The sequence below is a fragment of the Sphaeramia orbicularis genome, chromosome 19, assembly GCF_902148855.1.
Source record: "Sphaeramia orbicularis chromosome 19, fSphaOr1.1, whole genome shotgun sequence".
In the NCBI taxonomy this organism is placed as follows: Eukaryota; Metazoa; Chordata; class Actinopteri; order Kurtiformes; family Apogonidae; genus Sphaeramia; species Sphaeramia orbicularis.
The window spans coordinates 33,842,609-33,870,052 of NC_043975.1; the positions used below are offsets into that span (position 1 = coordinate 33,842,609).

Genomic DNA, 27,444 nt, shown 5'->3' on the forward strand with positions numbered 1-27,444 from the left:
TGAGAAGTGAGGGTGAAAATGTAATTCCCCTCAACTGATGACTGTTATACAAAATTACAAGAACAGAAAGACAAAGAGGGAGCATTAACTCTTAATATGCCCAGCCTTGGGCCAAACTAATAAAACCACAATTGAATCAGCTCTAAATAAATGATGGTGCTGTGGTTTAATAACATATCATCTCCCTTACTGACAGTATTAGATTGGACGCTGCTATATATCTTAATAATCCCACAAGTTCAAAGTGAAGGGCATATCTCAGGGACAAATTCAAGTTGAGTGTTGCCTTATTTGCCCAACTCATTATGTTTTGTATCCACTGAGATATTCAGGCAAATGCTGAGCTCCACCAAGTGGAGAAATATAAAACTGAACAACAAAACGCACAATAAAAGGGGCTGATGAAAAATGTTAAGCAAACCATCAAAACCTACACTTGTCCTGTAAAAGTTATTTAATGACATACGTTTATTTTCTCTTTGCATTCCTAAAACAATGCCATCAGACACAGCTTTCTTCCACCGAACAGATGAACACTGCAAACTTAGAAAATCATTATATCACAGAATAAAAATGGAAAAAAATAAAAAAGATTCTCATGCAATTTTGAAAATAAATCTTTTTTTTTTTAAACATTTCACTGTATTTATACATCCCGTTCGTGTCATCAACGACAATGTTGATGTTGCAAACATAAGGTCAGTTTATTGTCATAGTACTGCATGTGTTGTAATGCCACAGCGTCAACACACTGTAGTCACCAGGCACTGGAGCAGAAGGTTTTGTTGTATTCTGCAAAATGTGCCAGCTATAAATATCCAAAGCTTGTGGTGTGACTGCTCGGGCTACTGATGAACACTCCACTTAAACATTCAATAAACCTCTACTTCTATCGTACATGATTCTAACTCTGGAAATAAATTATTAGCATTTGTGTTAGATCTTGCACAGTGATAGTTGTGTTATCGGACTCTACTACTGCTTAACCATACGTAGACCCGGTAAACAGCTCTGTATAAAACCCCACTTTTACATTGAAATTTCTCAGATGAGTTTCGAATTAAACTCAGATTTTTAAAGCTGATACAGTTATTGAAAGTCATAAGTCAACTTGTAAACCGTGGCAATGTTTTGTTGCCAAATCCATATAAAAAGCTCTCATTGAAATTTCCTAAAAGTTGGAACTGTGAGGAAAAACTCGTAAAACAAATGAATACGATACAGAAAATATTCATTTGCAAGTGAGTTGATTTACTTTGAGAGGGTGAATGAGCAATACTTATCATTCATACAAAATGTGTATTACTTTGAAGAAATGTGCAAACAAAGCTTTAATAAAGGATGCCTTAACATGCTCTCTGATGCTGGCATTTGGAAAAATATACAGTTAGAAATATATACACATCCAAGAGTAGCACTTCTACATACTCACTGTGGGCATTAGCAAGAGTTTGCTTGCATAGTTAAGTGCATGCATAAGCAATTTATCATGCAACAACTGTCTTATAATTCATGAAGGGTGATCTCTTTTCTCAATCTATGTTAGTGCGTTCAGTGTTCATCTACTTTGTAATGCAAGCTAAAGATGTGCGCAAGCTGTGATGTCATACATGAAGACGGAGGACAGGCCGACTCAAACGCACCATAATGTTCTATGTACATGTATGGTGTTGAACCAAGGCATCCCAGCTGTTTGTGAATATACGGCCTGTGCGAATAGTGGCTTTTTACATAAAACCCTGTGTTCATCTGAGAGGAATGTTTGGAGATGTCTGGCAGTCTGAAGAGGCCGATACCCATGAGGCCATGGGCACTGCAGTTAAGTGTTGGCATCAGCAGCTGGAGGGCAGAAGTGGTGATGGGTGGAAGGTTGTCTGAGGGGTAATAGGTTATTACTGGTAAATAAACACAAACATTTAAGAGCCATTACAAGCCAAGGTCTCCAGACATTTAACAGCAACAACATGTTTCATTCCTGCACCGCTCCCTGTCGTTTCTCCCCCATAACAACCTGATGTGGCTGCACAAAAATACTTTAAAGGCTGTTGCACAATTACTACATCAAGGAGCATATGTAAACAGCAGTTCAGGTTAAATAGGCTTAATTGTGTTTTACTTGAAATTACATTTTCAGTGCTTAATAAATATTAAAATTTTAATATAAATTTACCAACACCTGCAGTTATACAATTTAGATTAAATACTATGATTATCTGAGGCACTGATGTTTGTTGTTGACATATAGCTCTCAATATTGAAGGAGAGCTGTACATAAGAGATTTTTGGAAATAATTCAGTGTTTCACTGCATCAGCATGTTAAAAATTGCCAGTAAACTTCCTTTGGTGACTGATTAGTCCTTGTTTGTATTTCAAAAGGTTTCCTTCTACCATTTCTTTCCATCTTGTGCAAAGTCACTTTTATTTTCACCTCCTATTGAGATGGATTTCTCCCAGCTATGCTACAGACAGACCAAGGCAATAATTTCAATACATGTGCAGTCCATGCTTATTTACAATACAGTATAATATTCCTCAAAATCATTGCAATCCATACAAAGTGCTTCATTAAAATCCATTCCTAAATAACTATTTAACAATGTGGACAGTAAGTGTCCGATATGGCAGCTGGTGTTCAGTAACCACTGAAAAGCTACAGGTGCTTTAAAGATGTTGCTCAGACACACGTCTACTTTAAATGGTTAAAACACCCACAGCTGCACATGAGAGAATGTTATCAGACCCCATTTCAGATAACTTTATTTCGACCTCTGGCTAGTTTGTGTAGAGTTGATAGGAATCTTCCGAGACTGCATTGTCTTTTTGGCAGGCTCTTTCTTTGAAGCGTCTTTTGCATTGGCGGACGACTGGGTGGTCGTTTCTGCTCCAGACAGTTTGGATTTTGTGGACGGCAGCAGTGAATGTTTAGCTGCAGCCGCTGTTTTCGAGGCCTCCTTGTCTTTGGCTGTGGTCAGATTAGCCTGCGCTTCTGAAGCCACATTCTGGGCTTTCTTGCTAGCTCCATGTGGGATCCCTGCATCCCCACCCCCATCCTCTGGACTCCCCTTACCTTCGGCAGCCCCTGCTTTCCCACCATCAGTTGACTTCCGTGCCTCTTTGGGCCTCAGAGCACTTTTGAAGAAGGACAAGCCTTTGTCCTCTGTCTTACTGTTCCTTCGAGGTGCCCTGGATGGCAGAGCTGCACTTGCAGAAGAAACACCCACACTTGAGGATCGAAGACTGGTCATGGAGGAGCTACTGCTCGAGCTCCGACCCGCTGCCCTGTTCTCTGCAGCTCGACCCGGTCTGCCCTCTGCCTTCCCTGCAGCACCAGACCTGGAGGGAGGACCCCCATGGCTAACCTTCTTCTCTGAAACCGCATTGGCCCGTGACGATTCACGGCTCGCGCTCCTGTCTGCTGCTCTAGTCCTTCCTGAGGCTGAGCTTTTGTCCCCCCCTGCTCTGGGGGACGCCCTCCTCTGAGGGTGTGAGCTCTGTGACCCAGGAGATCCGGTCTTCCTCTGTTGGGCAGAGTCAGGATGTAAAGCATCCTGGGTTTGCGGGGAGCCTTTCTTTGAGGGGGTTCCTGTTCTAGAGGAGGCAGCCTTAGCAGGTTTGGGGACATCACCTTTGTCCCTGGGGACAGATGGTGATGCTGCGCTCTTGTTCTGGATTCGAGACTTGTCGATGGCTGGGGACGCAGGAGACAGAGAGCTGGAGGATGTTGATGAGGTGGCAGCTCGTTTCTTGGGACTTCGTTCACTCTCCATCCCAGTCTTAGTGGAGGTCCTTTTGACCCCAGCACCATCTGTAGCCCCATTCCTGGGCTTCAGCTCCTTTGCAGTCCCTCCATGTCGAGGACTCACAGATTCAGCACCAGAGACAGTGTTGTTGTTATCCCCTGTCTGACCACAGCTCCTCTGCTCTGCTTGAGCCACAGCCTTGGAATGTACCTGCTCGATCAGCCTCTTACCGCCTGGATTACCATCCAAAGCTGAAAGGGACAACTTGCCCCCTGACGGTCTGTCTGGCTTAGGTGACCCACTGAAGCAGGAGGTTGACAGCTTGGTATCAACCACCTCCCCAATCCTCTCCAGGGTCGGCGAGGAGGAGTGGGATTCGAGGGAGAAGCGTGAGGGTGAGTTGGAACGGAGCTGGAGCTTAGCAGAGTGGGACCAGGATGGTTTAGTGCCGTTCTCACTGAGCACTAATGGGCTGGCAATGGAAGATCTGGAGGGGAATGTTTGTCTTTGCATGCCTCTCACGGCTGGTCGGCTCGATAACCCTGCACGGTGGAAAACAAACAGTGGAGTTTTCACTGCTGAAGCGAGCAATTCGAAAGGGGAAATGAGTGTTTTTGGATGCGTCTCTTACCATCATCTTCACTCCTTTCACCAGCAAACTCAGCCGACTCAGACAGAGAGGCCAGTGAGGTACGTCTGGAAGAACCAGAGGAGGCCTGGCTGGGAGGGCGACTACCCATCAACCGACTTATCCAGTGCTCACACAAAGAGGAACTGGTTGATCCTAAAGAGCCAAGCAGACTGTGGTTACAATGTGCATATGATAATAAAGAAGGTGCTAGTCTGTGTTAGATATTTAGTAAGATGTGTTTAGAAGAGTACTAATTCTGCCATTAGAGTCTACAGGTGGATGCGGGGGGGGGTTGTTTAATGTGTGAAGAGAGAAGCATTTCAGTTTGTATGTACCACTGGAGCTCCAGTTACCTGCCAAAATTGGCTCCCCTGCATTGCTTTATTTATTATTCGATTACAGGACATTTACAAGCACCAATAAGAAACTTTAATAATAATAAAAGCCTTGTGAACTGCTTTTAATTGTAAGTGTTTCACACATAGATTTATTGACTGTAACAGCATCATAGTTGGTGTAAGTGCATTATAAAGGATCCAGTCAGCTCCAAAAATCATTGTTTATTATTACTAAGTACCTAACAGTATATGTATTAATCTTAATAAATCAACAAAAAAATGTGATAGTTTTGTTTGTTTTTTTTAGTGTGACCCTCATTTTTTGTCTAATTTGTCTAAATATGTGATTTACAGCTAGAATAACACTTGCTGATCAGACCTGGACACAGTTCTACTTCTCTACTCCGTGTCATGACACAGAAACTTGGAGAAGTGGCTTTAATTTTTTAACAGCATCAGGTCATTTATATTTAACTTTCTATTTTGAAGAAAGCTGCAGCAGAAACGTGTATTTTCACATTCTGGTGTTTTCCATTTCGTTTTGGCTCTGCAGCTTTAATTCTTACATTTAAAATGTCATTGACAATGCCATGATATTAAATATATGTTTGCAATGCAATTATAAACAATTTAACAAAACTCAAAAACATTTTAATATTGTGAAATTATTATTATTAATATTTTTACAAAGTCTATGAACTGTTAGCAAGATTCTAATAAGATTTTAAGTAAAAAAAAAATGTTTATGATTCTATTATGATTGTATATTTTATTATAACACTTTTATAGTCTTAACACTTTATAATGTTAATAAGTATTTCTAAGGACCTATGTGTGCTACAAGTGCAAAGATTTACACTTATTTCATGCACAGTATTTGGTTATAATTATTTATAGTTAAATTAGCTGGTAAGCGTTATGTACAATGCATGATTTGAATTCTTTTCAGATTTAACAGTGTTTATAACTTTTGCCCATAAAGTTAGAATCATTTTGTTTTCAGATTTCTCTTTTTTCCTATTTATACACATCAGTTATAACCTTTGACCTGGTGCAATGATTACATATTCAGTCCCAGACACATTTTATTTATCAGTCAATTAGTTCATGAGAAGAGGTAAAAATACTGGAAATCCACAACAGCCCCTTCCAGTAGACAATGGATTAACGAGGTTGTGTCCTTTTAAAAAGTAGAGAAAATTAGATATTCAAAATGGGGAAACTTGAACGAATTCTACAATAAATGGCAACCATTTATGAAGGTTTTTTTTTTTTTTTGAGACAAAATAATTCCCTTCCTTTTTTCTCTTTTATTTATTTTTATTTTTTCTTTTATTTATTCTTATATTTTCTTATGTTTATGTGACCAGTTTAATTATTTTATACAGACTATGTCTTAGTATTCTTTTCATTGTATTGTTTGTTGAGTTTTATTGTTATTTGCTCTTAAAAATATGCAAATCTAAATCGAATGGTGTATATAAACATGGTTAATGTTGACATCAGTGTGCCCTGGTATATGTATGTACGTTTGTTTCTCTTGTATACACTTCAATAAAAAAAAAGGAACAAACAAAAAAAAAGAAGGTAAAAATATTTATGTCTGACTTCATGGGCAACGGTGTATGTGTTGTTGCTGTCAATTGAATTAAAATAAATGCATTACTAATTGCAACAGATCTTACCCCCCACAGAACTGTTGGCAGACCAAGATGGAATTGTGGCGCGTCTTTGATAAAATAAGATGTAAGCAGTTTGTTTACAGACTTCATCTTCAGAAATGGGATGAACGTCACTGTCATCAAAGCAATACCACTGCCCATCAATGGAGTTCTTACAATGAGCTACAAGACAAAGGACAATGAGAGAAGAACATCATCAGGTTAAAGTGAATCACAGTGAGTCACAGTTACTCCAGTGCCGGTGTCGTGCAGCTCTTTAACCTGTGTAGTGTCCTCCCTGCATGGTGCCGTGATGGTTACACACTGCATACAGGTCATACAGGTAGTCCTCAGGATCGCGGCCCATCCCGTAAGGTCGTCTCCACGGTGACCAGTGTGAGGGCAGGCTCCAGCTGCTCTGGCTCCTCTTGACCATATGTGGTGCCATGTCCATGCCTGAGAGGGGGAACTTCACCATGTTCTGCATCTTCATCCGTCGATCCCCGTCCTGCCTGAAGCGTTTCAGGTGAAGGATGAGGATGTCGGGCAGCGTCCACAGACTGAGCTTGATGCTTCCCTGTTGGAGCTGCTTACAGTGAGGACATCGCCAAGCATCATCAGGAGCAAGCTGGGAGGAACAAGGAACAAATGGGTGTTACTCACTCAACTTAAAGGAGTGATATTTTGCTTTTTTAAATGAAATTATGCATTTCAAAACATTTCCCTGTGGTCTACGTAAACTGTAAATGCTTGGGTTTTAATTCTTCATTAGTTCAACTCCACAGGTCCATCTTCAACCCTATTTCTGAGTAATGACACCAGAAAGGTCATTTTGAGCGCTGGCCCTTTAAATACAAATGATCCACTTCATGCCCCACCCCCTCCAGGTTGCTGGCTGTGCTGCTCTGTCCCATTCAACCAACAACTGAACATTTTAGGTAATCGGCTCAAAGTTTGGACATATTTTTAGTTTTTACTACAACCACTGCTGCTGACAAACAATTATATCGTACTCTGAGAAAAGTTTGTCGGAAGTCTTGACCTTATATGTGCAAATGTCGTGATGGAACTAGTTATAAACGTAACAAATTAAGCAGGAATTAAACCAGGTTGTAGAAATCCACTTGATTTTTGCGAAATGAATATAAAGATAGCTTTGCAGCACCTGGAGGGTTCAAATTCAAAATTTTGAACTATTAGGGTCCAAATACACAAATAAATGAACCAAAGACTAATAAAAGTGGGTTTAGCAAAATATGACCCCTTTAAGCTCATGTTTTATGTTTCTTATGTTGCTATGTACAATAACCAGTTAATATTTTTATTATAATAAAGATTAGATCTTCATTAAAACCACATAATGTTGGATACAACAATATTTTTGCACAGTTATTAATGTATATTTCTTTAATTATCATATGGATAATATATTGTCTCCTACATATTGTACAAATTGCTGTTCTAATTGTGTCTTAATAGAGTGTTTTAATATGTATATTTGATCGATCTATCTATCTATCTATTCAGAGTTATATAAGTTCATTTATATATATATATATATATATATATATATATATATATATATATATATATATATATATACAGTACAGGCCAAAAGTTTGGACACACCTTCTCATTCTTTGCATTTTCTTGACTATTTACATTGTAGATTCTCACTGAAGGCATCAAAACTATGAATGAACACATGTGGAATTATGTACTTAACAAAAAAGTGTGAAATAACTGAAAACATCTCTTATATTCTAGTTTCTTCAAAGTAGCCACCCTTAGCTCTGATGACTGCTTTGCACACTCTTGCCATTCTCTTGATGAGCATCAAGAGGTAGTCACCTGAAATGGTTTCCTAACAGTCTTGAAGAAGTTCCCAGAGATGCTTAGCACTTGTTGGCCCTTTTGCCTTCACTCTGCGGTCCAGCTCACCCCAAACCATCTCGATTGGGTTCAGGTCCGGTGACTGTGGAGGCCAGGTCATCTGGCGCAGCACTCCATCACTCTCCTTCTTGGTCAAATATCCCTCACACAGCCTGGAGGTGTGTTTGGGGTCATTGTCCTGTTGAAACATAAATGATGGTCCAACTAAACGCAAACCGGATGGAATGGCATGTCACTTCAGGATGCTGTGGTAGCCATGCTGATTCAGGTTGCCTTCAATCTTGAATAAATCCCCAACAGCGTCACCAGCAAAGCACCCCCACACCATCACACCTCCCCCTCCATGCTTCACGGTGGGAACCAGGCATGTAGCATCCATCCGTTCACCTTTTCTGCGTCGCACAAAGACACGGCGGTTGGATCCAAAGATCTCAAATTTGGACTCATCAGACCAAAGCACAGATTTCCACTGGTCTAATGTCCATTCCTTGGGTTTCTTGGCCCAAATAAATCTCTTCTGTTTGTTGCCTCTCCTGAGCAGTGGTTTCCTAGCAGCTATTTGACCATGAAGGCCTGATTCACGCAGTCTCCTCTTAACAGTTGTTGTAGAGATGTGTCTGTTGCTAGAGCTCTGTGTGGTATTCATCTGGTCTCTAATCTGAGCTGCTGTTAATTTGCGATTTCTGAGGCTGGTGACTCAGATGAACTTATCTTCAGCATCAGAGGTGACTCTTGGTCTTCCTTTCCTGGGGCGGTCCTCATGTGAGCCAGTTTCGTTGGAGCGCTTGATGGTTTTTGCGACTGCACTTGGGGACACATTCAAAGTTTTTGAAATTTTCTAGACTGACTGACCTTCATTTCTTAAAGTAATGATGGCCACTCGTTTGTCTTTACTTAGCTGATTGGTTCTCGCCATAATATGCATTCTAACAGTTGTCCAGTAGGGCTGTCAGCTGTGCATCAACCTGACTTCTGCACAACACAACTGATGGTCCCAACCCCATCAATAAGGCAAGAAATTCCACTAAGTAACCCTGACAAGGCACAGCTATGAAGTGGAAACCATTTCAGGTGACTACCTCTTGATGTTCATCAAGAGAATGCCAAGGGTGTGCAAGGCAGTCATCAGAGCTAAGGGTGGCTACTTTGAAGAAACTAGAATATAAGAGATGTTTTCAGTTATTTCACACTTTTTTGTTAAGTACATAATTCCACATGTGTTCATTCATAGTTTTGATGCCTTCAGTGAGAATCTACAATGTAAATAGTCATGAAAATAAAGAAAATGCGAAGAATGAGAAGGTGTGTCCAAACTTTTGGCCTGTACTGTATATATATATATATATATATATATATATATATATATATATATATATATATATATATATATATATATATATAATTTATTTGGTTATTTTCTGTATTGTTCATGTATTGTTTCTTTCCTGCTACTTTCATTATACTTGAATGGAGGGACTGTAACACACAATAATGTCCTTCTGGGATTAATAAAGTATTCTGATTCTGATTGTGATTAGAAATGGGAAAAACTTTACTGCCATCTAGTGGTTAAATGCTTCTCCTCGTCCCTTAAGATACAAGTACATTTTATTTTATGGGAATTCTTACTTCAATTTGGAGAGACTGACTGAAACTAGGGATGAATATAAGCAGGAATCAAAGAATTTGATTGAACAAATAAAAACCCTGATCTGATATTCTGGTTTTGTCAGTACTAGTGGGTTTTGTGGTCTGGTGGTCTTTCCTACCTGTTCCTCTTTGGTGTAGAGCTGAAAGCACTGGGCAAGTGAACAGGTCTGAGGCTGCAGGTGCTGTTCTTTAACTTGACGCACACTCTCAGCATCTGGGATGTATTCATCTTCCGTTCTTTTAAATAGACTGTGAACAACAGCACATGAAGATCACAGCTAACGTATAATGTATCTGTTAAAAGCACAGGTCTGAAAGGAGTCGTAACACACTACACATCAAAGGCATCATGTGTGTGTCCTCGGTAAACTATGCATGTCTGTCTTTGCAATATTTCACTTACTAGTCTTTCGTCTCCTTGTCCCATTCGACAACAATTTTGACATGAGGCGGCCCCCCAGGACCACAAGACTTAAAAGCTCTGTTAAAAAAGAGACAAAAACCCATGTTACAATTAAAATTCAGTTAATATTGACATGATAGACACTAATACTAATACTAGTATTTGTAATAATAATTGTGAGTACAGAACAATAATAATAATTTACATTTTTACATTTTATCTTTTATACCATATTTCTTTGTGAGTCCAATGGCAATGCACACCAGCTGGAGTATGTTGTTTTGACATGACATGATATTAAAACAGCTATTCCATTCCATTTTGCAATACTATACTATTATGGCATAATTATAATAATAAGACTCAAGGACATCTTTCAGTTAAAAGGAGCAACAAAGAACCATTTTAAAAAACAACAAGGCAGTTATTTGCAAAAATAAGTTAACACAGTAAAAAGGCAACACATGACAGAAACAAATTACATTAATAATATTATGGATAGTAAAATAAATTAAAAAATAAACAGCTGCTTCATCCAGCTCAGCTTTTTGACAATGTTTTTTTTTTTCAGTCTCAGTAATCTTTATGTTTTTTCTTTTAAGTTTTTTTGGTTTTGGTTTTTGTTTTTTTAAGTTTTTTGTTCCTTGGGATATAATATACGTGGAACACTTTACACTATGCAGTAAATTTTAACTATAAAACTGTTTCTGTTCCAAACATGGTATCCTGCTCTCTAGTTTGTTGAATAATATCAATTTTATGAAGCTGTTCTGTTTTACTGTGCTCTCAACTTCACTGAAATAGAGGACATGTCTACAGTGATTCCTTAAGATTTAATTAGAGGTGGAATTAATTTATGAATTGACTTTTCTTTTGTTAGTTTTTCTTATATTCCAGTGAAACCAGCCTTCCTACCTTCCTACTTTTTCTTGTCCTACTTTCTAGCCTGTTCTTAAACTCTGTAGATACTACTGGTTTCTCCGATTTCTACAACATTTCTGTCAACTCCATTGTCTCTTTCCAGTCTGTAAAGTATGACATGTCCATAAAGGTTCATGTTCCAGGTTCCACATTTGTTTATAATAAACAGTACATCTGATACTATATGAAAAAAATACTGTATCAAGTCATGCAAAAATCTTCTGTTCTGCAATAAAAATGTCGCTGATCTGCAAATGAGGCATCAAAACTTAAAATCTCTACACCAAGTTCAAATAAGTTCATGGAATTAATATTGAAATGGAACCTTCGGGATCATAAAACTATAAATATGCAAAAAAAAAAAAAAAAAATGCTGCTAAATAAGTCCTGTACTATAGTAAATTTGACCTTATACATCTTATTTTCTTCTTCATTTGTTAGTAGAGGTAAGTAATTTTGTGTGAATCCCCTACTTTAAACCAGTCTACATAATAGTCACTAAAAACTTAACTATTTTTACAACATATTCACTACTGCAGCTCTTCATTCCTCTTATACAACATAATCACCATTAAACAAGTATGCTAACACTTCCCCCTAGTGATGATAAGGGGCATTACCTCTCCACAGAGGGATGGCAAAGCGGCTGCTCCTCTTGAGGCAGGAGATACGTGATTCCGACCACTCCCACCACACGCAGTGTAAAAGGCCCTACCTACAGAGCAAAAGGAACATAACTGAAATAAACAGTACATCTGATACTATACGAAAAAAATACTGTATAAAGTCATGCAAAAATCTTCTGTTCTGCAATAAAAATGCAATATTTATTCAATATTTATCAAAACATAAATGCACTATTTTATAGAGACTTGAGTTTATAGATATACATAGTGTTTCATTTTTTTTTTTTTTCAAATATGTTAAACATTCCCAGTTCTTACATGGGATGTTCACATTTGTTTTTCTTGCCATGAAAACAAGTAGGCAGAATTACAAACTTATAGATATGGATATACATACTGTTTTCATAGATAATACATACTGTTAATATTGTTCATAGATATACATACTGTCACTTTCTGTTAATATTGCAAATATTGTGTCGATACATATTTTTTCATATTCTACTTTTTATGCTCCTTAGCTCTATTCTTATCTTACATTTATAAAATGTTATATTCTATTTTCTTATCTTATTTTTAGTTTTTGTAATTTCGTATTTACTCTATTCTTGTTTTCTGAAGTATTGGTGCTTTATTAAAATTGTTGCACTGACTGGAAAAACATTCCTAATTTCATTCTAGACCCAATGATAATAAAGGCAATTGTATTCTATTCTATTCTATTCTATCCCATCTCATCATATTGTACTGTATTCTTCTCTACTCTATTCTACTCTAGTCTGTTGTATTGTATTGTATTGTATTGTATTGTATTGTATTGTATTGTATTCTATTCTATTCTATTCTATTCTATTCTATTCTATCCCATCAAATAGTATCGTATCATACCGTACCGTATTCTATTCTATTCTATTCTACTCTATTCCATCGTATCATAACGTACAATATTCTATTCTATTCTATCCCATCAAATCGTATCGTATTGTACCGTATTCTATTCTATTCTATTCTATTCTATTCTATTCTATTCTATTCTATCCCATCAAATCGTATCGTATTGTACCGTATTCTATTCTATTCTATTCTATTCCATTCCATTCTATTCTATTCTATTCTATTCTATTCTATTCTATTCTATCACATTCCATTGTATTCCATTGTATTGTATTGTATTGTATTCTGTTCTATTCTGTTCCATTCTTTTCTATTCTATAGATCTGTGTGGATGGTACCTGCACTATGACTCCAGGACGCAAAAGATGTCTCATCTTCTCCAGGATCTCCTTCTGAAGTATGTCCCATGTCACAGTTCGCTCCAAATACAGAATGAAAGGATTACCGAACCTGCGGGTACGTAAGACACAGAATAGTTTCATGTGCTTCAGGTTTATTTGATCATGTCTAATCCTTACGCGGCTTCTTTTATTAAAGTACCTGCGTCCTTGCTGTCCAGCGCAGGCTCTGTTGCATACCAACAGGACAATCTTCTCTGCTTGTCCAGTGTTCTTGTTGGGGCTCTGTGGTGGACTGGAAGGCTCTTGTATTTGTGTGGATATCCTGTTATTATCAGTGCCGTACTTCAGGTTGTTCTGGTTCAGATTTGCATGCGGACTCCCTGTTATAGTCACACACAAAAAGTGAAGACGTGACAAGTAAAACAACCGTCCACTGTCTGCTGGTCAGTGTGTGTCCTCTGCATCCTGAATATGGTATTAGCTCAATAACAGTCTGGTTCTAATTGAATCTAAAACTCCTAGTGGCTTAATAAGACACAGAACTAAACTAATTTCCAGAGAATTGAACAGGATGTTGTACCGCCTCGTTTTGAGCGGATCTGGTCTGGTCTGAATAGCTCAGGTGTCTCGAAGGCAAAGATTGAGTCGCTCTCCTGAATGATCTCCAGGTCGTCGTCGTCGTCGCAGAAGGAGCGGTGAAAGCCGTCATAGTACATTTCAGTGAGGACGATCTGAGAAGAGACGGGGGACGAAAGCATCAAATGAGCGACCCGTCACATAAACAAACTCCAAGATAAAGATGAGAAAATGCAGCATGAACATGTTTCTTTTGGGGACATTTTGAAAGGAGACAGCACCTGTTGAGCTGGGATTTTGGTCTCTTGAGCCACAGCTTGTCTCAGCCTGGACACAGTGCCGGACAGAGGCACCGCCACCCCAACTCTCATACAGTGGGAACATTTTCCTTGGTACACCACTGTCACATACAGAGGCCTGCGCCAACAGAGGGACTCACATTAATTGGCTGTTTCATAACCACATCTAAAGTGATGTTTCAAAGATAGACGGCGTCTTCTAATTTTAGCCGCTCTTGTCAGATGTTTCACTGGGTTTGTTTGTGCTGGGTTTGACACTCTTTCTAATGTCAAATTCACCAGCAAAAATTAGACCGGAGCTTGTGTCACTTACATTTTTGGAGTTCAGGTTTTTTTTTTTGTCTGAAAGATATAGTTTTAGTCACAATTTAGGAACAGTCTGTGCTTACCGGGTGTGAGGTACAGGGATTGGCAGTGAGATGCAGAGGAACGGATCAAAGGTGTTGCTCTGTTTCTGGCAGTGAGGGCAAGTCAAGGATGACCTGCACAGAGACACGACGAGAATAAAGCAATGCAGCTGCAGAGTACTGTTAGTGGTTCACATTGAATTGAGCGGTATCACATAACGTATCTAGCAGGGCTCTCACAAATGCACACTGTGATAAGTTCTGGCGTGTGTTCGCATAATGTTTCCAAAAGGCTTTATATGAGATGAAATGTGGCGTCTATCACCACTTCCAGACCCAGAACTAGTTTTGTGGTGACTTCCACAGGCTTTTTTCTGTACATTTAACCTTGGTTGAGTGATTCATCACCATTTATTATATTTTCATATTATTTTCTGTATTTTACATTTCTCACTGAAAATCAGGTATTTTCTTATATTTTATCCATGAAGACCCAAACATCCACTGTCGACCAAAACCATCTACTGATCTAAACTGTTTAATACCTGTTCATCCATTAATCCTATCAAACCATGTAAATAATTGTTGTAAAATACAGTTTGTCATCTTTTCATGGTCATTAGATATGACCCATTTGGATGTTCAGAGGCTCCGTAGTTACCGTGGAAACACTGTCATCTTCCACAACATTGATTCACCAGTAAAACCCATGGAGTTTAACAAATGACAGTGGATGGAGACACTGGGTTTAATGATAGATTTTGCTTTAAAAGTCACTTTTTCTTCAGTATTCTCTGTTTTTGATTTAATAACCCTGAACTTTAATCTGAGCTTTTACATGATCAGAAAATTAAATATAGAAAAATACCAGTTTTTCACTAAAAGAAGGCAAAACACAGAAAATAATATTTCAATAAATAGTGATAAATCACTTCAGAAAGGTTAAATATAGAGAAAAAAAATCTTTTGGGAGCTGTCGCAAAAGTAGTACTGGATCTTTATGGGTTAATTTACTGACCATGTACAGTAGGTGCTTGTAGCACTGAGTGAATTCAAAGGTTTTTATATCAAAACAGGGAAAACTGAAGAGACAGTGACTTTTTCAACAACTCCATGCAGCCGCATTATGGCCGCAGCAGCAACAAACACGGAAATGGCTTCATTGCCTCTTGCTACCACAGCTGCGTGGAGCTCCGCTTCCCCCAATGCACGTTGCGACAAATTTCCAAAAATGCCCCATTGACCTACTAGCTCTGTTTGTAAACGAATGGACTGTTTATGGTGGAATACACTACGAAATTGTTCACCGTGAGGGAAGAGATTCAGGTGAGTAATCACTGAAAGACTTATGGATTTGTGATACCTTGGCTATAACTGGGTTTTACAGATTTGATGAAATATTGTTGACAAAAGTCATACACAGCTTTAAATGTATCTATTTTGCTGCTTCCAACACATCACCTTTCCTGTCTTATATGTAAAACTCACTAAGAGATGTCATTGTAATGAAAAAAAAAATCATCATTATTATTATATTTATTACTTCAGCAGTTACAGTGTTCATGATCAGTGTAAAAGGTGCATTCTAAGATAAAACACAGTGATTCCATTCTGCAATTTTATCCTCTTAAATCCCTCTAAATCTTACCCACTGGACATTTAATATGAATTGCTGGTAAATATAAATCCAAGCTTTTGGTCTCCTCTGTGGTGATACCACTTTCACCTGTATTGTGCCTGAAACAGTTCCTGTACAAAAGAGCCAGGTGCTGGTAGTGGAGATCCTTCAGGGACAGTTTCATCCTCTACTGGAGGCTGTAAAAACAAAGACAGTGGTCGTATAATTATTGGCAGGCAAGCAAAACATAATGCATGTAAAATTACAGCGGCGCTCACTAACAGCGCAGTGTATAGTGGGGTACAAAAATCATTAACTTTGATGGTTAATCAATGAAGCTCAGCAAAACAGACAGCATCCAGTCGCAAAACAAAGACTGGTGGGGGAGTTCGACTAGATGTAATATGGACTCCGGTTGCTGTTTACCTTTCTGGGGGTTCTACTCTCAGGGTGCACGATGTTGTTGAGGTCTTCGTGAACTCTATCCAGCAGCCAGAGGAGGAATTCCTGGGCGTCGTGCTGAGAGTTGCCTCTGAACTGCAGGGCGCTCTTTGACACCACATTCTTCAACAGAAAAACAAATCATAGCAAATTAGTTCTGGAGCATTGTGTAACATGTCCTTTTTTCAGCACCACCTACTCATTAAATATTCATTATATTTGACCGGGATGATCATCAGCAAAAACCTAAAGGTCAGCAAACCTGATGATGGCGAGGGGGCAGGCACGGAGGAGGACATGAAGGAGGACATGGAGGAGGACATGGGCTCAGAATCGACAGCTTAACCTCAGTGACAATTAGCGATGGGAGACGACAACAGTCCGTCCTCCACAGAGCCACTCAGGCTGGCAGCTATGAAGTCACCTCTGCCCGCTGGTTATCACATGTCACGCAAGGTCAAAGATATGTGGAAAGTGAGCGCTGTGTGCCCTCCAAGCTTGTCTCATGGGATAGTCGTGCTCAGTTTTGAAGCATCAGAAAGGCAGCATCAGCGTTTTGTACCAAAACAAAGACCTAACCCGCCTAAGACTGGTGCTGGACCACGAAGACAAAGACATGCACTGATACACAACTAACAGTGTTTTGCTCTTACACAAATAATGCAAATGTAAGAATATATACTGTGTATATAAAGGATGCATCATTTTATTGGTTATATCATTCATTAAATGTCATTCATCAATGGCAGTGTTTATCTGCTGTGTCTTATTTAAAGTTTTTGTATGTTTTTTTAATGACTGAATTTGCCCTTGTTCAAAGATAATCTACTCATTAAATGATGAAATGATGAAAATGCTGAAGTGATGAAGGACAGAAAGGTTTCTAACAGTTATTTTTTATCTGAAGATATCTTCATTTCCTTGAGAAAAGGGGGAATAAACAACAATAAATAAAAATAATTACACAAAAAAGCATTAATATCAGTGTAGAATTGTATTATCTTTTCCAAACTACTACTTTGCGGTGGGTTTTTAATTGTTTACTTATATCTGTGCAAGAAGTAGATTATAATTATTAGAGTTGTAGTTAATATACAAGTACATTCAGAGAGAATTCAGTATTCTCTGGGGAAGCTGGTATCTATTGCCAAGTGTTATCATTGATGATTCTTGTCTCTCTGTGAAAATGAAAACACTCAGTAGAATTCAGTTCTCTGTGAATCTGGCTAAACATCCATAACCAGGATTAAAAAGGCTGAATAATGTAAGGCTAAACAATTCACCAAAATATTGTTGAAAAAGGAATATATGTTAAATAATCCCATATGATTCTTAATCCCTAATAGAAATGAAAATCAAATGGTTTGAGAAGGTGAGTATTAAAGACATAACATGTTCAGAAAACTAATTTTCCTATTAAATCTGTATTTGTCTATTTATATTACCCTCCTGAGACCCAAGACAGTAAAAGCTTTGGTTTTTTTCTGTAAATAATTGCCCTGATTAGAAACAGCATGATACAACAATTTTTTCAGCTACATTTTTTATCATGTTGTTTTTTTGTGGAATATCCTTTGCAGTGGACAGTGTTTTTTTTTTTTTTTTCTTTTTTTTTAGTAAAGCTGTGACTTTCTTGTCCCCAACAGAGGACAAAAATACATTGCAGGGTCTCAGGAGGTTAGGTTATTTGTGAACAGGTCCTCAAACTGAATAAAAAAAAATGAAGGATGAAAATTATTTTACAGATAGGATTAAGTACACTGTGGTTAAAGTATGTGTCCAGGAAATGAATCCAAGTCAAGGTAGTTTAAGAAATGATTCCATTATCTCTATGTTGATACTCATCTACACACCACACACCACTACTATAAAATCACCACATGTATATTTTTTCTATTGTCTTTTTTTTTTTTTTTCGTGATTTTTGCCTATTGACTTTGTTCTTGTCTATTGTCATCTATCAGTTTTTGTTTTTCCTTCATGGCTATTGTCTTTTTTTTTTGTTTTGGTTTTTACCTGTTGTTTTTTTTATTATTATTATTTCTGATAACTTGTAGTTTCTTGTTGTGATTTTGAAAGTAAAAATGAAAATGATTTTTTTTTTAAAATTTAAAATCACCAGATAAATAACATGACTGAGTTCATTACACAGTATTACTATAATAAAGAGCCTGTAAAAAGTCAAATATATTTAGGCAGGTGCTATTTGGATATCACTATTTGCACCAATATCCATGTCCAACTGTCCTATTTACACATACTGGACCATCAAAAGTCATCAAAAACAACGGTTACACAATCAAGTACTAACTTCTGTGTGAATCATGTGACTAAAACAGACAGAAAAGAAAACACGGAATGTCTAAAAGCACTGTTTTTGCCAGTACAATGCAAGAGTTATTGATTTAAGAACTGAAGTGGTTGGTTATTATCAAGAAAACATGGAAAATGACTAGATATCAGCTCGTAAATTAAACTGTTATGAGCTATTTTTGTTGTTATTGTTATATTTATCCAAACAAATGTACCTTTAGTTGTACCAGGCATTAAAATGAACAAGAAATTGAAGAAAACAAGGGTGGTCTAGTAATATTTCCTGCAACTGTACAAGACTGAGACTAGTATTACATGGTACATGCAACAGTGTTAAAAATTCAGATCTGTCCCAAACTATGACCTTCTGAAGGTTACACTAAACCAGTATTTCTCAAACTGTGGGGTGGGCCCCCTAGGTGGGGTGCGAGGGCTTACCAGGGGGGCATGGGAGCACTCTTGCGTGTTTTTTTTTTTTCTTCAGGTTAAAACATGTAGCAGGTGGAACTAATGTTTTAGCGTTGGAGCACCCTGGACTCATTTTAGGGACGTACAACAAACTAATCTACTGCCATGGTGATCTGTCACTAGACTAGACAAAGAGTTTAGGTTTGGAGAACGGACAAGGATTGCACTGGAAAAGAAAAATGTGCAATGTTTCTGTTTTTGCACAGTTTGTACTTTAATGTTCTGAGATGTGCAATGTAAACCGGCTCATTACAGCAACTGATATTGTTAAAATGTTAATCTTTGTTACCAATATTTCTTTGTTGTTCTAAAAAAAAAGGTAGCGTTATTGTCATAGATGTAAGATAATTATGCATTTCCTATTTTTATTTGGAAAAATATTGTCTCCGGGAGCAGTCTTGTTGAGTTTATTTGTATTATTCAAGCAAAAATCTAAGTTATTTTTAATTTGCACAACAAATTATTCTAGGAAACGCAAACAAGTAGTATTACAATATTAATGTTTCTTTCAATAAACATTATAATTGCACCACTGTTACGATATTGTTGGGGTTGAGGGGGGCCTGGAGATTTTTGGTCCTCCAAAGGGGGGTCCAAGAGAAAAAGATTGAGAATCACTAGACTAAACAAAGCAAAATGCAGAAATTAAAACTGAAGAACGGAGGAAAAAACATAGATTCCTCCAGAAGATCCATATAACCTGAACAGCACTGAGCTCATAGAGACTTACACTGTATATAACATTAAACATTATTTTGTGTACATGTTGGGTGTAAATAACAGAAGAGTTGAAGGCTATTAACACCAAGTGCAAACTGACACTCCAATATCTTTATTACCTTGTATTACAGATGACTGCCATTTACAAGATTGGTTGTACTATCAATCATACTGTCAAATTAACAAACAAATTAGTAGATGTCTCCTCTCATCATCTGTGAGGGTGTGTAGGTTGTGCTATCCGGCAGCCTGGATGGTGCACAACAACATGATCCTCGAACCAGTGGCTTTCTGGGAGAGTAAATGGATTCTGAGACACAGTGGATAATTCCCCTGTGTTATCGTTATGGATGATCTTAAGTGCTCTCAGTTTAGGCTCTGATTGCGGTCTGAGACAACAAGCGCAAAACCATAACAAGCACACGCTGAGCTGTAATGTACACTATGCTTCAGTAAAGTTCAGCTACTTGCATCTGAAGCTGTGATGTACAGTCACAGAAAAAATTATTTGACCACCCCTTTTTTTCCTCCATTTTTTGTTCATTTTAATGCCTGGTACAACTAAAGGTACATTTGGTTGGACAAATATAATGATAACAAAAATAGCTCATAAGAGTTTAATTTTAAGTTTAAGAGCTGATATCTAACCATTTTCCATGGTTTTCTTGATAACCTTGTAAAGCCTGAACCATTAAATCACTGACAGAAAATTCCAGTTCATTGAAACTGGAGCCTTTATTGGTCCTTCTGAACAACCCAATTTTTTTTTTTCAAGTATCAATTTCCATGTATGAGTTTTAATTTTGTATCATATTTGATACATCAGGTCTCAATGCTCAAATATTATTATTTTTGAACAAACAAAAACATAATATGACACAAACATGTCTAACAAATTGGTAATTCCTTTTCAAAACTGACAAAATTCTGCCTCCTTCCTCATTAAATTAGGGGTGCAAGATGTTTTCCTGGAGCATTTTTTTACTGTATTACTTAAAATCCCCTTCACACCCCGATTACAACCAATTAATTAAATGCTCTAACACAAAAATTAAAAAAAAAATGTAGTCACCTGTGGAACACACAGGACTGAAAAAACACTATCCAATCATTTTTAGCACCAAATCAAAATGATTGAACAATGATATGTCTATCAAACTCAACTGCCATTTGTCCTTCCCCCCTCTGTGCGTACCGCTCTTCGTGCATGAATCGTGCGTTCTCAGAGGCTTGGAGCACTTGTACAGGAAATGAAGCCAGAGCCAGAGCTTGGCTATATTACTTATATTAGGATGGAAAGTTCACTGGCAAACTGTTTTATCACTAACATTAAATACTAGGAAATGTAATGTTAGCCAGATAAGTATTAACTGGGGCTGTTTTGTAAGAGCGGAGGTGTTGGAGGAGACTGAATGAGGTATGCAAGGATCGGGACCGGACCTGGAGCCACCGGAGCCAGGTGAATTGTTGCTGTGCAGCACTCGTGAACCCTCGAGAACAAGCATTGCACTTGCAAGTACTCTGGAGGCGTGGCTTCGGGGGGATGTCTCAAGAAAGGGGTTTGGACTTTTGAATTGAGTATTTTCAAAATGTTGCTAGCTCAAACTGTTTTTCTAAGATCTCATACCCTACATTTAATGACAATCTTGTAGTGTCACTGGAAAGGCCTCTGGTGAACAAATTCTTCCCCCCTGGTGGATTATCTGTGTATTGCATGTATCTAATTGTATACATCAGGTTTTTCAAGAATAAAAATATCACACTGATCATGTAGAGGGCTTCAAAACTCATGTATCAAATATGATACGTTTGGCATTATAGGGATAATAGCCAAAATCACTTCACTTCTTACATCAATAGCTATGGCATTGCACTGCCAAAAACAGTGCTTTTAGGCGTTCCATCTTTTCTTTTCTGTCTGTTTTAGTCACACAGGAGTTAATAGTTGATTGCATCACCATTGTTTTTGGTGACTTTTGATGGTCTAATAATTTTTTCCGCGACTGTATATGTTTCAGAGCACAATCCAGTCAATAACAAACTGTGGAGAGACTTTTCAATCCGCCGAATATGCTCTGAATCAGCTGATGGAAAACTTAATTTACATAAAATCTTAAAAAATATACTTCAACAAAGTGCCTGACAGTCCGCTACCCAGTTGAACATATTCAAGGCCTCTCACTCTGAAGAGAATAATCTATATCCAATCAGACACTTTGTACTCTGGCTGGCGACCAAGGTGGAAAAAAAATGGACAGAAATAGCAACACTGTCAAGAATAAGCGATGTTTTGTACGGCCCCCTGTTTAATTCAGTTCCTATTATGTATTTTCAACTTTTAAAAGAAGAAAAATGGGTTAGCGGACAAAAAAGAGCTGTGAAAGAACAAACCTTTGTGGCTGTGACAAGCAAACTTTTGAGTGGGATAAAGGTGAAATAAAGAAAACACAGATGCAGCAGGAACAAAAGCTGGTGTGTGTGGGATTGACAGGAGCACTTATGTAAATGAGGCTGTGGGGTTTTATTAGACCCTATACTCAGGTGACCAGACTAGAAACACTTCGCTCGAAAGTCTAAAGATTATAAAGATGAATGTTACATAAACTGTGGTCCTGGCTCTTGTATTAAATGTGTTTTCAAAGCCAGTATCTGTCTGTAAATGTATACTCACATATAAAAACACAACACATATCAATAAAGGGTTAAAAATACAACTGTCCTTGATCGATTCAGATGTTTATATTTATCCACTCAAGCTATCTGTGACAATATTCCCCTCCTGAATGTACTTTGTCTCCCTATAAATAAACAAATATCCTGCTTGATATGCAACTTCGCAACTAAGTCCCCATTCTAACCTTTATCACAGCAACATTATATGTGTTTACATGGGATTCAAACATCAGTGAACAGGGACAGTGACCGCATCCTTCTGCTGAACTCCCATATGTCGAATGAACCTGAATGTTACAGACTGGGCGACAGACACACCCCAGAGGTATGTGGTTTATGGGGTCAGTCTCATTTTTCACATTTTGTCAATAAGTGTGTGGCTAATGACTACTTTAAATTAGTGCTTTTTAGAAAATATCAATATACTATGGCCCCGCAGTTAAAGTTTTAATAGAAGCGTCTATTTTATGATTAAATATTCATGATACAAATAAATCTTGAAATTGCTGAAAATCATAATAGAACCAAAGGATGATGCATAAGAGTTTAACCTTTAAAACCCTACACAGCCAAAAAGCATCTGATTTAATATGTTTAATAATTTTTGAACCATTAATCCTATAAATCCTATAATGCCTTTACTTAACTTTTCAGTGGCATCAGACACAACCTATTTGGACAACACTTTCTGCAACAATGGTTCATCAATAAAACCTATGCAGTTTGACAAATGCACTGGTTATAGACTCTTGTTTTATGATACATTTTGCTGAAAAAGTCATTTTTGCTCCATGTTTTGATATGATAACCTTTGAATTTACTCTTTTACTAGCTTGAATTTACTATTTTTACTGGCTTTTATGGACATCTACATAATCAATAAATTAAATATAGAAAAAAAATCTGACTTTCAGTTTTTCAAAAAAGCTAAATGCTGAGGATGACATTGTAATAAAAGGCGATAAATAATATTAGGAAGGTTGAATGTAGAGAAAATTTTATGAGGAAGCCACCACAAAAACAGCTGTAGATCTTTTAGGGGTAAGTACTAATATGTTGAAGTTGTGACTGAATATATATTAAAGTATATACTATTAGTATTGTTGCTTTTATGAACAGCAACATGATCAGTAAATCAACTATAGGAAAATGTGAAATTTGTAAAATAGTAGTATTATAATAAATGATGATAAATCACTTAGGAAAGGGTCAATGTAGAGCAGGGGTGTCGAACTCATTTTGGTCAAGGGGCCATATTTAGCCTAATTTGATCTCAAGCGGACCATTGTTTCGTTGTATTATTTCAAAACAAAAAATAAATAAATAAATAAATTATGAAAATATTTTCCTTTTTACAAAAAAGATGTGAATAACCTGAAAAAACAGAAATGTCATATGAAAAATTAGTGCAATTTTAACAATATTATGCCTCGACTTATTATTTATACATGTATATTACACACAATGGTACATACACATTTGGTAACAGGCAGAATATTGTTAAAATTTTGGAGTTTGGAACTAAAATTTGAACAATTTCTACAATATTACGTCTCTTATTATTAACACAACTACAGATCACAGTGGATCTATAAATGCACAAAACATTTAGTAACAGGCAGAATATTGTTAAAATTGGACATTTTGGGTTGTTTATCTTTGTTTTTATTTATGTATTTATTTGCGTTTTATTGTGAAAGAATAGTTTTGTAAATGTAAATATTTTCACAGTGTAATGTTATTTTTTTCACTTAAATTTTTTCCACATCATTTTTCACAAAGAAAATTTGCAGTTGTCAGTATTTATGGGTTATTGTGTTGTTATTTTTACTGTAGATCTCACTGGTCTGTTTGTGGAACCTAAACCAAAATGATTTGGACAGCCTTGACTGTTCAGGTTAATTTTTGCACTTTCATCCTGCGGGCCAGAATGGAACCATTAGTGGGCCAGATTTGGCCCCTGGGCTGCATGTTTGACACCTGTGATGTAGAGACTGCACAGGTATAGTGGCTACTCTCCATGGTGACTAATATGGGAAAATACCAAATTTTCAATTTAAAAAAATGTGGAATGGTGGGGATGATATTGTAAAAAGTCTGATAAATCACTTTAATCCTTTCATGCATAGTGGTCACTACAGTGGACAGCTATTCCACAGCTGTTCTCTTGTATATTCATGGATTTAGTTGTTTTAATTCCATGTCAACCAACACAGTGGACGCTTATGCATCATCTCATAAACTGCAATTCATACAGTTACTGTAACTTTGCTGTTCTTGATTGGTTCTTGAGTGGAAATCAACTCTTGTTTTTTGTTTTGTTTTTTTTTGGTTTTTTTTGCATATTATCTTCATGAACTGAATAATAACTAGTATTAGAATATGTTCAAATGTGAGAAAACATCAGATTAGCTGCATTAAACATGGTTTCATTTCACTGTTTTCATATCACTTTATGATATTGGGTTTTAAATACATGTTTCTTTGCTTCAAAAATAAAATTCATGGTGTAGCTGAGTGGACATTTTTGTAGATCTATGGAAAAAAAAAAAACCTCAATCTCATTGTTTTTTTCATGCCTAAGGAGGAATAAAAACACTCAAAAAAAAAAAAAACTCAACTAAGGTTCTCATAAGTCATGCATGAAAGGGTTAAAAAGGTTAGATGTAGCGAAATAGACATTTTTAGATCACAACAAAAATAGTTGTCTGTCTTTAAGGTTTAAGCACTAACATATGTTGAACTTCTGATTAAACATATATCGGTTTGCACAATATCCAACTGTAAAAATCCTTAAATAATATGCTATAATATGAGCCTCGTAACTACTAATGTGTTGGTGTCCCACATAGATCAGTCTCGGGCCCCCTGTGTGTGTGTGTTAAATCTGTATGCAGGATGAGGATTATGGATCTAAAGGCTACCACACATCTGATACTATGATAAATGGTGCCCTTTAAACCAGAGCTGAAGACCCTGCAGGAACCCCAGCCCACCTTGAAGTCTCTGCTGTGCTGAGGTGTGTACTCGAAGGTCCACAGGGCCCGGACCAGCCCGGACAGCTGCTCGGTCACCTCCCCGGAGTCCTGCTGCAGCTGCTGGATCCCCTTCTTCTGCACCAGGACCCCGTTGGACTTGGACTTCTCGTTGCCGCTGGTGGTGTCCCCCCCCTTGAACTGCTCCAGGGCCAGGTACTCCGCGAACAGCTCGGTGTTGCTCAGACACTGCAGGATGGCGTTCATGAAGCAGGTGTTCCCGTGGTTCTTCAGGCCGGCGACTCCTGGGACCTTATCCCCGAACACGAACCCCCCACAGTCGCTGTCATCTGACGGGACCGACCCCCCAGTGGTGGTCGGGATCAAAGTTGCGTCGTCCTTGTCGTCCTCGGCGGCCTGTTCGTCGGTGCTGAAATGAGACAGAGTGGACAGAGTCCGGAGAACTCTGTTCATGAAGCTGCCCACGGAGCGCACCGAGCTCCTCCGGAAGAGCTTTTTACTGAAGGATTTCTTCTCTTTGTTTGTCACAACTTTCGACATGGTCAGTCTGATAGGTGTCCCCAGTGTTTATGCCTTAAATCCAAAAAAATAAGGGCGCCCCTTTTAGCGCATCTCCACGGCCGTGCCATCCCACGGTGCCATCTCTCCTGTTTTCGGGTGTTTTACGCAAGGCCTGGGCATATTTCACAGAAACACAAAGGCCTGGCAGTTCTGGGGATCATATCCCGTGGATGCTGTGGAGAGAGTACCATGAAAAAGACAATCAGCCCACTTGCAACACTGCGTCGGATTGCATAAACAGGCTCCGTGGAGAGCCACAGTGTGGACGCTTTGCATGAACGCCTGTGGTCCCGCACCAGCCCGCAGACATCATCCCTATCGCTCTGTCCGGTGACATAACATCACCTGGGGCATTGTTTGGACACAAAAACAAGGCTGTGGGGTCGAGGATCAGCGGACACGGTGTGTGTCAGGCATCAGGCATAAGCATCAAACCGACCTTTCACAATTCAACAGCGACTCGAGTGGAATTCCTCATCATTTATTAAAGAACCCGCAGCTCCACCCTGTCAAAGGTATTCCTTCACGGTTTGGTCGCCAACCCACGGTAACGCGAAAAAAGGTGACGGCTGGGTGGTGTTTACCCGGTGGATGTCTTCTCTAGATCGTGTGCACACTGGCTGTGCCACAGTGAGGAACCCCCCGACCGGAGCGCCACAGCCCGCCGCTCCCACGCGATGACGGCCTGATGAGCATCTCCTCCTGCGCCAGATGTGAAAGGAGCACGTTTCGGTGTCCCCATCCGAAAAGTTCTTAAATAGTTATCTCGGTGTCCGTGCGTCTTAACCCCCACCTCCGGATGGGATTCATGTGGAGGCCGCTTGTCCGCTCTCCATCATCATCTGTAGTCAGTGATACTGCAGGCAGGGCGGTGACGGCTGACGTCAGGGCCCGACACTGGTCCATGTTGGAGGAGAGCAGGTACAGGAGGATGAGGAGCAGGATGAGGATCAGGAGCAGGATGAGGATCAGGAGCAGGATGGAGATTCTCTGGCCCGGCTCCGACCAGGACGGACATCCAGGAGGGATTTCATGTTCTAAGAAGGGATTTTCACACCTTTTGCATTGTTATTAATCCTAACATTATTATTATTATTATCATCAAACTTGATATTTTTAGAAAATATCAATATATTATAACCTCAAAATTATAATTACACTCAACTATGTTTTGCACACGTATTATGTATATTTCTTTAATGATCATATTGATAATATACTGTCTAGTACATTTTGTACTAATTGTTGTTCTAATTCTGTGTCTTCGTACAGTGTTTTAATATGTATATTTGGCATATATAATTACAGATATATGTAAATTTGGAGCTTTATA

The 27,444-nt window shown here is 38.2% G+C and overlaps 1 protein-coding gene across 1 annotated transcript; it reads right to left on the bottom strand.

Annotated features, from left to right (window-relative positions):
- Positions 1–436: 436 nt before the first annotated feature.
- LOC115410231 (ubiquitin carboxyl-terminal hydrolase 31-like) lies at positions 437–27,214 on the bottom strand. The gene is made up of 15 exons (XM_030121783.1): positions 25,551–27,214; positions 16,366–16,503; positions 16,048–16,136; positions 14,364–14,456; positions 13,957–14,092; positions 13,680–13,830; positions 13,299–13,479; positions 13,097–13,208; positions 11,859–11,953; positions 10,318–10,395; positions 10,034–10,163; positions 6,654–6,999; positions 6,396–6,554; positions 4,373–4,525; positions 437–4,283 (listed from the first exon to the last, which is right to left on the bottom strand). Exons 1-15 carry the CDS (start codon positions 26,088–26,090, stop codon positions 2,758–2,760), a joined length of 3,927 nt encoding a protein of 1,308 aa, XP_029977643.1. The 5' UTR covers positions 26,091–27,214; the 3' UTR covers positions 437–2,757.
- Between the last annotated feature and the right edge of the window lie 230 nt (positions 27,215–27,444).